The 12,672-nt window shown below is 34.9% G+C and overlaps 2 protein-coding genes across 4 annotated transcripts in view; one reads left to right on the top strand and one right to left on the bottom strand.

Moving 5' to 3' along the window:
- The window catches only part of LOC112457497 (leucine-rich repeat-containing protein 40), an 89,274-nt gene extending 85,478 nt beyond the window's left edge, over positions 1–3,796 (top strand). For all 3 annotated transcript variants that reach the window (XM_025020610.1, XM_025020608.1, XM_025020609.1), the window contains one exon: positions 1,385–3,796. In XM_025020610.1, coding sequence (XP_024876378.1) covers positions 1,385–2,218 — 834 coding nt within the window. In that variant the 3' untranslated portion in view covers positions 2,219–3,796. The remainder of the gene's footprint in view (positions 1–1,384) is intronic.
- A 507-nt stretch (positions 3,797–4,303) lies between these two features.
- LOC112457472 (lamin Dm0-like) lies at positions 4,304–9,979 on the bottom strand (the record flags this gene model as incomplete). Its single annotated transcript, XM_025020567.1, has 7 exons — positions 4,304–5,895; positions 7,521–7,622; positions 7,860–8,081; positions 8,178–8,409; positions 8,496–8,690; positions 8,910–9,202; positions 9,650–9,979. Coding segments are annotated over 7 exons (1,413 nt in total), but the record flags the coding sequence as incomplete, so codon positions are not given.
- Between the last annotated feature and the right edge of the window lie 2,693 nt (positions 9,980–12,672).

Genomic DNA, 12,672 nt, shown 5'->3' with positions numbered 1-12,672 from the left:
TACGTGAATCTGAGCAGCCGCATATATGAATCAACGCGCATAAAGAGCTGTTTATATATTCAATCGACAAAGCAGACTCGTACGCAGAATTTAACGGACGCAGAAATGCCAGACATACTAATTTCGGAGTTGGGTCTGCGCGATGCAAACCAATGTCAACAGAACATGATATCCTTTTACGAAACTCCAGAATGTTTCCCCACATGTCTCAAACGCAACGAAGAAGGAATAAAACAGATTTTTATCCCGAATTATTCATTTTACAAGCGGCTTAAATTGAACATTTTTCTGATGAATTAAGCATCAAGAATGCAAACAAGTTCATTTTCTAACTTTAAATCTATCTCATTCAAATTAATTTTAAACTGAGTTGAGAATATCTAATATAATCATATGAAAAAGTAATTGAATTAATGATACCACTAGACTTAATTTTAAACTGTCAAATTTTGGAGATTGGTTCGATTAATTAAATTATCGATTCGTGCCGAGAATTTATTCATTTTACAAGCTTTTTAAATTCAAAGATATTTTCTAAATTAAGCATCAAGAATGTAAATAAGTCAATTTTCCAACTTTAAATCTATCTTATTTTAATTTATTTTACCGAGTTGAAAATATCTAATATAATTATAAAATAAATTAATGATACTACGAGACTTAAACTGGTCAATTTTTGAGAAAAGTTTGACCGATACGTGTCAAGAAACTGTAACGAGCGAAAGATTACGTGTTGCGAGATTTATTAAATTAATATAAATAAAAGGCATTATAATATTCATATTTCTTCATTGCATTTGCATATCAAGGGGTCGCGTCAAAGAAACCATTATCCGTCGTCCTAACATCTCGCGTCCTTGCATTATTGGGTTAGCTATACGCTATTAATTCTTCTCGCTGACCGGCTAATCTGACAAGTGCATCTTTACGGAAACAAAGATCCTATTGATAAATCCCGACCTCTTTCCTTTCAACGGAATTACTATTTTTCATTTTGAAACGTTTTTTACTAACAGAAATCTGATAACTAGCGCGAATGTTGTGTTAATTTCCATCTGAATAACACACTGTATACCTTCAGAAATGAGATGATATTTTCATTTATTAATTTTATAACGATATACGCTTACACATTCACATAGTATTTATCATTTGCGTGTTATTAATAATTATAATTTAATGTATCGATTACCGAACTCCGATATTACTCGATATCGAAGTTATATAAGATTTTAACTTTTTCCAATCCAATTTAATTCATGTTGCGTACTAATTATTTCTGTTTACGCAGAGAATAATCTTTCTATAAACATGTTTTCCTATTTTTTTTTTAATTTTTTTTTTACATATGCATAAGTTTTGTCTGAAAATATTTCTTTTATAGGTGCTCGACGCTACCGTGAATCGATTGAGGGACTTGACGAACGACAGCCTGGCCTCTTACACGAACTTAGCCTTCATCTATCTCAGTGACAATTTCATCCAGACTATCGAGGAAGGGGCCTTCGCCAAACAGCGGTACCTTGAAGTGCTGGATCTTTCGACAAACGGTTGCGACACTCTACCGAAGAGCCTCTTCCAGCTGCCGTATCTCCGCACGCTCTACCTCGCTCACAACAAGCTCACCGACTCGATATTCAAGGTTGAGGTCACCTCGCCCATCCAGGTACTTCAGTTGACCAGGAACAGACTCACCAAGATCCCGCGTATCGGCCCTCAGGCGACCCTCGTCACTCTCAATGTGTCCGGCAATATGATCACCTCGGTCGATACCGAGGACCTGGCGCCGTTCTGCGAGCTCAAGTACCTCGATCTCTCCCGGAACGCGATCAAATTCAACAGCCTCGGCTGCGAGTGTCAGACGTTGAATGCCTGGGTGAAGTTACGTCAGATCAAAATGAAGCCTGAATTCTTCAACTGCACCGACTCACCGATCGAGGATTGCACCGTCGTGCAATTTAGCAATCGGACGTACGAGCTGTACAACGAGTGCTCGACCATCATACAGCAGAAGGTGGAGACTGAGAAAGCCCGCTCGGTCTGGATACTGGTAGCCTCGTGCGTCGCGGTGTTCCTCTTCATCATCTTCGTGGTGCTGTTCTGCGTGCACAAGCGGAATCGCAGGCGGCGCAGGAAGCAGAAGGAGCAACAGCAGCTGACGGCGAACAACGCCAACACCGAGCTGCTGAACAGCAATCTAACGACCGGTAATTCGTGAAATAATCATCGAGAAACGTCGTACAATATAAAAATTGTGGAAGATCCTGTGTCGATGTCGAGAGAGTAAAGCTTTATGCGAACTGCGAGAGGATTAAAGTTAAAGATCGACTTTGAAAAAAGAAATTAACGATGTTCAAAATATCTGACGACCTGTTGGTATTTATTGAGAGTTTAATCAACGGATTCAAAGAGATAATTTAATCGGATATATCGACAGATACGTGCCTAACAGTTTGTATCTGATCATTAAATACGCATTCACATGTTCAATAAATGTGAGATTATAGCTCGAATGCTCCTGGCGGCGACTGCCATTTTCAAATACATTTACAAGTTTACAAGTTTTTCAGAAGAACTGTTGAAATATATGTTAGCCTCTTAAAGCGATATAATACAAAAGCGTTACCATCCAAAATATCGAGCGTAATGGATACTTAAATTATTTAAGACTCCGAAGAGAACCACATCGAAAGTAATCAACGGAGAAGATAACTTCGCGAAGACTATGCTTACAAGATATAAACGCGTTAACTTATAAAATGTGTAAATGTTCTATATTGTGTTCACCTATATATATATAAATAATGGTTACGATATATACATATAAGATCTATATGAATGTGATGGATTTTCAAGGACTCTGTGTGTTTTGAACAAGTTATATCATCTCACTATACTCTTTGCGACGATAGGAACTACCGATTTTAATTTCGGTCGAACGAATCTCGGAATCCCGGTCGCGCTCATTATCGTGCTTTTGTGGATGTAATAGTAAAACGCCAAGGGTACATTTATTGCACGATTTACGGTACTTAAAGAAGAGCTTTCTTTCAGAGGATATTGCGACGTCAAAGTGGATTCTTTTATCCAAGTGTTAAAGATACGATGTTGATTTTTCTTCCTCTGTCTCTTCTTACTTATTTCACAATTTTGTATGAAGGCATTCTTATTTATTTCTTATGTAAGCTTAGAATAAGATTTTATGTGTATTTATTTATAAAGCTATATAACGTATAACATCGTAGTAGCGTAACAAAATCTGTGCAGTCTTATTTCTTGAAACCTTCGAGTTTCTTTTCGTTCTATTTCTCTAAAACATTTCCATTATGTGAATATCTAAGTACGTTACTTTAAATTGTTGTATACAATTTAAAGGATAAAGTTAAGTTTATATATATAATATATATATATATATATATATATATAATATATACTATATATATATATTATATATAAAATGATGCGGAGAGAGCCGCGCAATCCATTTTCAGAATGTAAAAGAGTATTACAGATTTGCATTATGGATGCGAAATGTCGCCCAGCTTAGTTCCTAATATTTATATTTCATACGGGTGCAGAGGATCATTTTTTATTTCACCATGATATCGTAAAGCGAATAAAATAACTCGTACCATTGTACCATCGAAATAATGATGCAACCCTCAACATGTCATGACGCGCGCATTACGATATGTCAAAGAACTTTTATATTAATTTTCACGTTACCTTTTAATATGTACGAAGAACCTTTGTATATGTATTGTATGTACAGAGAAATATTAATAAAACTCTAATATAAAAATTATCAACAAAATTTAATCTTTAGAAATCGAGGAGACGATCTCTCGGCTTCAGACTGACTCAAATTTTTCTCAGAATATTACTTTGGTGTATATTTAAGATTTCTAATTCGAAAATTGAAGAAATCGTAAAAAAGATCTATTCGGATTCTAAAGATTAACTTTTACATTTATTTATATAATCTTTGATACAAATTTATATATATTTGAATAGATACTTTTCAAAATTCAGCGAATTAAACTGTCATTAAAAATACAGTCGATTTCCTGTGTTTCAAAGATTGTCGGAATTAAATCTATTTTAAGATTTTTTTCCCCTCGACCCCAACTTTTATTCCAATGGCATACGCTTAGAAAATACTATTACACGTTCTATCTTATTTAAATACAAGTAGCGAAAGAGTTAGGGCAAGAGGAGAATCCCAGTTAGAGGAAAACAAGTTGATTTGGAATAGGACTTCTTAGAGAATGGAGGGTATCAACTGTATATTGGTGCAAAAAAGTGACGAAACAAGACAATTTTATTGGCAGAATACAATACATTTTTTAACTGATGAGTTTTATTACAAAATCGGACTAACATGGAAAATATCTATCGATTCTTAATGTGGTTTATGCGAAATTGGATATTTTCAATATGATAAAATAGCGTTCTCATACAAAGAGAAGAAAATTTTCCCTACAAACCGGCTCTGTGTACGTACCTAACCGATTTTCATGTACATAAAATACGAACAATTTGTCCATTTAAATCTTTTCGGCTTTTTTTTTACGCTCTCTTATCAAAGACTTAACTTACTTTAACTTAACGTTCGCCTAAAACCAGTTAGCTGCTGTCGCTATTATGAAAAATAATAATCACGAGTATATTTGTACGGTTAATTTGCGATTTTTATTATTAGTATAAATGATATAAAGTTGAATACAATTAAGAAAAATTATTTTGAATGCAGGTGGGCGCGATTGTAGGAACAAATACGTTTCCCATACCTCCCATGAAATTATCGGTAGAAAGATCTGTAGAAAGATCAATTGGACATCGGCAGCATTCGTACAGTTCGATACACAATTTTGCGGGTTCTCCCAGCCGAAGAACACACTCCTACATTAGCATAAAAATATGCGGCGTTCAATTAAATATTACTTGGTCGGAGAATGAAAATAACATTTAATTGAACGTTTAATCGAGCGTTTTCTTCGGGGTTCATTGAAGGGTGAAACTGTCCCATCTAATTGACAGTCGTACATCTATCATATTTAGCTTTCCCACAGTCTCATATTACTATCTCGTAGTCCCTTAAAAGGACAAATACTGGTAACCCGATCGCTCTTTTGAATGTTTTCTACTGGACAAAATAAACAAACATAAACGTATCACAAATAAAGAAATTATTAATCATTAAAACACACTCGAAGTATCGCTGCTTCGGTATTACAATTTGATGGAAGTACAGACGAATGCACAATGGTGGTAAACCTGAACTTGTAACGCAGCACACAATAGGGAGGAAGAAGTTGAGCTAAATACAAGCGTACTATTAGTATCCGTCTGTACTCTGTAATCGTTGTATGGCTGTGGGTTTTTAACGGAATATAATAGCACAATTCCCTTTTTCCTTTGTAATGAATAGAGGTTGATAAATGCAAAAAAAAAAAACGTATTTCATTCACATCACGAAACCCATTTGTTAAATTTGATTTGAACTCTTGTCAGTTCAAATATATTATACAATATCTTCTCATATATGTATACATATATAATATATATTCTATTACATAAATGTAAGGAAAGTTATATAATGTTTCAACTGCAATATTCATCATTTCTGCTTTTATTCTCCTTCTCTTCGAAGTGAATATCAGACAAATGAATCTTGTATCTCATATATCTCTGATATTGTACTCTAAATTAATTTCTGTGTGTTAATGGCATGATCTCTTTTTTTTCTTAATTTTTATCAGTTTCTAAACGGCGCTTACGGAATAAGAAGCCCCATTATCATACAAGCTTTTAAAATCTTTTAATGTTACTCTTAAACTTATGGTAAATTTATGTTCACATAATGTGGCAACGCTCTTCACCTTGGGGATCGCTCTGAAACATAAAACGTACGTATATCTCATTAACAAAAGGAAACGAAAGAAACGTAAAATAAAATGAGTAATCACCGCGGACCCCAGTTCGCTTAATCCACTGCGAGAATATCGGCATGTCCATTTAGTCACAGATATAAGCAAATGAATCTCATTGTTATATGTTCACACGGTGAAAAAGATATGCGTATGGAGAAAATACATGAGATATATATCTCTCGGTAACATTAATCTAATTTTTCTTTACAATCTCTGGCATACAATGACCTATCACTGTATTAACATGTGTGCAGTAACGTAGAATACACATAAATACGCTAAATCAGATTTATGTTATTTGTAAATGTTACTACCGTTCGCATTCTAAAAGTAAAGTAAGCGCATACAATTTCTCAAATGACTCGGCGCCAATCCGATTACATATATATATATTAATAATTATCTAAATTATTATTATATATAAATAATTATCTAATAAATATTATTAATAACGCTGTGAAATTCGGGAGTAATTAATGTATAATATCAAAAGATGAAAATTATCCACACTGAAATGCAATATAAAAATTCAATCTAAGAATCTTGCACATTCGTAGAATATATTAATACGTAGAATATATTAATCACAGGATATTTAAAATTTAATAAGATATAAAGGACGCATGATCAAAATTTCTTTAAATCACAAATTATCATTAATATTAAATTAAGTTGAATTCCGTGTAAGAAAGAAAGCTTTAAGTATTGTCTATGTAGATAATATTTAATAACATGTATATATACTTGACAATAATATTTTAATTAAAGACAATGTGGTTAATTAATGGGATGGTAATAGTCTTATATAACGAAGATTATATTAATTCTCGTAAGGCATGAGATTTTAGTTAAGCGGTGAGCATCCAGGCAAAATGCTGCATGAAAACCAACAAAATATGAAGCGAAATAATTTCTATTATGAGTGCGGAGAACATTATCGATAATGTAATGTTCGAACATCTGATAGGTTATAAAACAACTTACATAAAGTGCCCATCAGAGTCGTGTGCCCTCACCCTTTAATACGGGTAGAGATATCTTCTCTATGGAACAAGAAGTGAATTGTGAAAATGCTACCCCCCCAAAATTAGTCTATAACTGCAACACTTATTCTGTATATAACGAATCTCCAGAAACAAATGGGAGGTAAGTAATGTCTAAATATCTACTGTTTATTTAAATATTGAATTGACCCCTGTAATGCCTTAAAAACTTGGAATAAATATTATAGCCACATTGTCTTCATCGATGTTCAAGAATTAAAAAGCATCACTCTTCCAAGATCTATTATTCTGACTAATATCTTTTTAGTTTCCCCACTATGGAAGTCTTTTTTGCATTACGACAATTGCGTTGCTATACAATTTGCTAAATAGAATTTCGTGCGCCGGTAGTATATCAAAATAATGCTGCAGTTAAAATATAACGCTAATGCATATCAGCATCGTATATTATATTACATTCATCTTTTTCTCTTTTTTTTCTAATAATGTCTATTCTCGTTTTCGAAAAGTAATTTAAAGCTTTCATTTCACTACAACATTCAACATGATGTATAATGCAATAAAGTGTTTATTGCATCCTTACCTGCTGATGATGGAGTTCTTCTGTTGGTCGGAATCCCATTTCTCTGTGTCGGGACAAAGTTGTAGATAACTGCTGCCTCTTGCGCTCAGATGTAGCCATTTCCTATTAGAAAATTTACTTAATCCTGCATCGTATTGTATTTAATATTAAAATTAATCTTTATATGCATATAATAACGCATTATATATTGTCGGAGATATCTAATTATCTCATTCAAGAGTCTTTTAACGTTATTTTAATAAAATTTATTCAAATTTTATTAATAAAAAATATTTATTTGGTGAAGAACGAGAAATGCACATTTATAGATTAAATACATAGCAAATGGGACGCACGTACCTCTCCTTCAATATTTGTCAGTGTTGTAGTCATGTTATCTGCTACGAACCACTTCTGACCCTTCATAACAATGTTGGATGGTGGCTCGTGTGTTGCACCGATATCAGCCGACCACACCATCACGTTAGCACCTGCATCGAGCTTTACGCTACGATGAAACTTGAAGGTAGTTTCCAGAGAACCGGCTTTGCGAATGATCTGCCATCCACCCAAGCTTATTTCCTGTTATAAAAGTTACATTCGATAAGAAGTTTGAGTTTACTTGAATAAAGCTAAAACGCACATCGTTGGATCTCCAAAATGTCAGCTTCCACTTACCTTACTGCCCTTATTGGTGAGTTTTACGAATCGTCCTTGGGGATCTGCTTCCGTAATCTCTACGTCACCCCTAGCAGTACCCGTGACACTATAATCATTACTGCTGCGTTCCTCGGTTTCCTCCAGCAAAGTGCGTTTCCGTTTGCCGCCTCTAAGAGGAGTATGTCTAGACGGAGTTGCTCTACCAGTAGACAGAGACGTGTTCGTCGACTGCATAGGTGTGATGTTCATTCTGGAATTGAGGTAAATTCCGCATAAATTAATCTTATCGCGTAACATTTGCCAGTCAAATTTACAGAGATTATGATATTGACTCACCTAGCCTCTTCCGACTCGAGTAGCTTGCGATACGCAGCGATTTCCAAATCAAGCGCTACTTTAATATCCATAAGGTCCTGATATTCTTGCAACTGTTGAGCCATTTCATCTCGCATACGCGTTAATTCCGCTTCTAATGCAGCCAAGCTTTCCGTGTAACGAGCACGTTCGTTCTCTCGTAAGTTTTCCAAGTCCCTGTCGAGAAGCATTTTATGTTATTTTGGATATTTATTTTAATAGTGCTATTTTTACTTATACACAAGTAATATTAATCAGATAATATTTCTCTACTAATCCTTAATTTCTATATTGTGCTTTTCTTGTTTTTCTCAAAGTAAAGTGTAAATTAAAAAAATTATATTTATGTATTAACAAAAATAAAATGTTTTTACAAGAGAATCTTGTAAAGATTACCTTATGCGTGCATTAGCGGAATTGAACGCTGCTTCGAGTTCGTTGATTCTTGTATTAAGACTTTCGATTCGAGAGCGAGCCTGTCTTAACTCCTCTGTTGCTATGTTAGCGACTCCGCTATTACGCTGAGCGTGAGATGTCAAATTCTTAAATTTATTCTCGTACAAAAGCTCGATCTCCTCTCGATTAGCACGCATCTGCGCCTCATACTGATCGCGTAATTCTTGCAGGGATTGCTGCAGCTTAGCCTCATATTGCTTCGAGAGACGACCGTCGATCTCCGATATTTCAACCTGAAATGCAATTACAAAGGAATAAATATTATTTCGAAAGATTCACTAGGAGATCAACAGGAAACTACACTATTAAATTAGAAGCTGTCACATCGATTAGAAATTTATTTGCTCTTTCTTTTTCCGGTCAGATTTTATTATATGGCTGGTCTTAAAGCAATATTTATTGAGTACTTTTAGAGATGACAATAAATGATTTTTATTTATTTATCGTAAAACGTAAAACGCGTTCAAGACACAAATTAGAACTCTTTTGTATATTATACATAAATTGATAAATACTACATAAATATGCAATGTAACTAAAGTAAATTGTCATTCCCAGGCAAATTTTCAAATCAGTTTTTTTTTTCAATGCCTGCCAAATGTCAATCGAGAAACTTTTCTTGGAAATAATATTTTTACAGCAACACAACGAGGCTTGAAGGGCTCTATTGTTTCGCTTACTTGTCGTCTCGTACGAGTCTCTGAAATTTCTTGCTGATAAACTTGGTCCTTGAAACTGATGTCTTCTTTGAGGCTCTGAATATTGTTCTCGAGATCGATTCGCTGGAGGGTCTCTTCCTCCAGGTGCTTACGAACGTCGTCCAGCAATGCTTTCAATCGAGTCTCTTCCTTCTCCCATTCCCGCTCCTTCTCAACCAGCTTCTTGCGCTCCGCTTGCGACTGATTGAACTGCGACTGCAAGTCGTTGCAGCGCGTCTCGAATATCAGTACATTTCGTTCTGATATCTGCAGGTCCTTAGTCTTTTTGTCCAATCTGAAACAAACGATAAATATCAGTCACACAACGTTTATTTCTACTAGCGATATAATATCTTTCATCTTAAAGTTTATGCTACATTTCTTTAACTAACTGTAACTTTTAGCAGTCCGATCGCCCATCAAGATTCTCTGCAATCTGCAAGTTCTTACGTCAACGCAGGAAGTTTGCAAACCGCAGCGTGTTCGCTCGATTATGCAACGGCAGATACCATTCATTTATCATTCATTCATTATTTTAAAAAATATATGTGCACTCTATTAAATCTAATTACGTAACATCTTGCTCAATACAATATAGTAATATTGATTAAATAAGAGAAAGCAAAGTATTGATAGAGAATCAAACGTTGTTTCTGATTCAAGTAGTTTTAACACAACGTTTTAATCGAGACGCGAAAACAAATTTTTGTGAGGATTTATGAGCAAGAACGAATTTTTCCCTGACAACGACGAGTTTCTACGAAGGTTCTTTAAACATAAAATACTCCGAACCGACATCGTCTTGCTATCCTTGGCCTACTGCCTTAAAACAGGCAACATTGAATGATGCTATATCTATTCTCGTGGAATCACTTTTCTCGGTACGTTATCCTCGAAAAGCGACAGTTCATAGACGGCTTCGCCAGAAATCCTCGTTTTACATTAAGTTGAGAGAACAGTTTGGGAGATTAAAAACAATAGAATAGACAGACAAAAGATAAATTAAACCGTATTTAATTTACATTAATTTCTCACGGAATCTGTATCTTCGTCTCGCGAAATTCCCCAATTCTAGATAATACGGCAAGCGCTATTTTGCGAGATAATAGACGCGCAAGATCGCGGTCGTGGTACACAATCGGCATTCTGATTCAAATTCGTTTTCGTTTACGACATACCGCCGCGGCTCGCGAGGAGGAAGCCGCGCCGCGCGCCGGGTAGGAGAGAGCACGGCGCTTCTATTTCAAGCGATGTACGACCCACATTGAGAATTTTATTTTCTGCCATGGTGGCCCGGACGTTGTCTTTAATATATATTCACCCGGTTTCCTTCTCCCCGATTCTCAAGGCAGAGAAAAAAAAACGTGCGCTCCAGAAAGTACGCGCTCATCAACTCGAGAAATGCACCGATCGCTAATTAACTTGTAGCGGCTTAAGTTAACGATAACGCCTAACGGTATCAAGTTGAAAACGTGAGAACATTAGAATGCGATTTGCTGCAAACTGCGATCATTCGCTCTCATGAGGCCTGCTGTTTGTTTTAGCTGAACTTCTTGCACAGTTCATTTTTCCTCTTTTTCTTTTCATATTGGAGAGAAAAAGAGAAAAGATGAATTGTGCAAGAAGTTCAACTAAAACGAACAGGCCTATGATTTTCTGACTATAGTTTGTGATTAAATATTAAAACAGATATGTTTTTATTGTTCACAGTAATCGATTCACTGTTGCTATTGTATTGCTATTAATGAATTGTATATCGCAAAACTGCAGCGAAAAGATTAACAGTAAACAGTAAAGTCCTGTCACATTACGAACTCCTTTATTTTTTTTTTTTTTTTTAACCGATGCCGTGCGTTTACAAGCTGGCCTAAAACAAAGTTGGATACCACCGTTCTACAACAATTGCTGGGCGAGGAAGGGAGTCTCGAGTCGGAGATTTATACGCTTCTTAGCAGGAGGGTGATGGTCGTCGCCCTCCAGTTCTGTCGCAGACCAATCGGAACGAAAATGCGAGGCGACGAGACGCCTTCAAAAGACTTGCGACGTTACGTTGCATCCAGCTATGTATGTACGAACGAGCGACATCCGTTACAGTGTCACGGGTCAAGTTTAGCCGCGGATCTATAATCTTTTGTAAAGATACTCGCGCGATAAATTGGGACGCTGATTGTGAGAGCGTGCAATTTTTAATTTTATAATTATATTCTTACATATTTTTTATTAATATATATATAATAACAAAAAATGTTTATACTTTATATATATTCAACATATAAGTGTTTCTCAGATGTCTTTTCATAATCCTTTTTACAAAAGACACGAGGCAGAATATCCGCGACAATTATCTCGTTAAGAAATTGACACTACAATTCTAAAACAAGATTAAAAAGACATCATTAGATTCACAATACCAATTTCGATTCTCATAATATGTTGTCTCCTCCTTCGACTTCCTAAAATTTGAACTTCAAGACTGTCTAATTTATCTAGATAAGATGGGCCCTATACTGGTTGTACTAGACTCCTCGTATACGATTTTAAACCAGTGTTGGGCAAATTTTATTCTGAATAACGAGTAAGAAATAACAAATATAATAAATTTAGTCGTTATTCGTGAATAATGAATAATTTATTCATAATTCGTCATTTTTATTCAAGAATATAACGAATAAAAAAGAAAATTATCGGTCAGGAAGAATAATGTACGAATGTAAACCTAACGTTGACTTAACGTAAAGCTGTAATTTATACTTATTAGTAAAGAAATTAAATACATTTGCAATCAATAAAATAAAATAAAAATTTGTTTTAATAGAAGTTTTTCGTTATTTTCAATTAACAAAATAAAAAAAATATAAAAGCAAGTTCTATTTATAAATAGAGAGAGAAATATACCGAAAAAGGTATACGGTCAATTTTAGTTTCCCAAAAGTGTACACTTCAAAAAGCTTGTGGATTTATTAACCCTTCGCCCGTAAACTATAATTTGACTGGCATCGTCCGTA

This window comes from Temnothorax curvispinosus, unplaced genomic scaffold, assembly GCF_003070985.1.
Source record: "Temnothorax curvispinosus isolate PA1 unplaced genomic scaffold, ASM307098v1 QBEX01007785.1, whole genome shotgun sequence".
Classification (NCBI taxonomy): domain Eukaryota; kingdom Metazoa; phylum Arthropoda; class Insecta; order Hymenoptera; family Formicidae; genus Temnothorax; species Temnothorax curvispinosus.
Note: the sequence above shows the minus strand (reverse complement) of the source record. Positions and strands in the feature narration are given on the sequence as shown.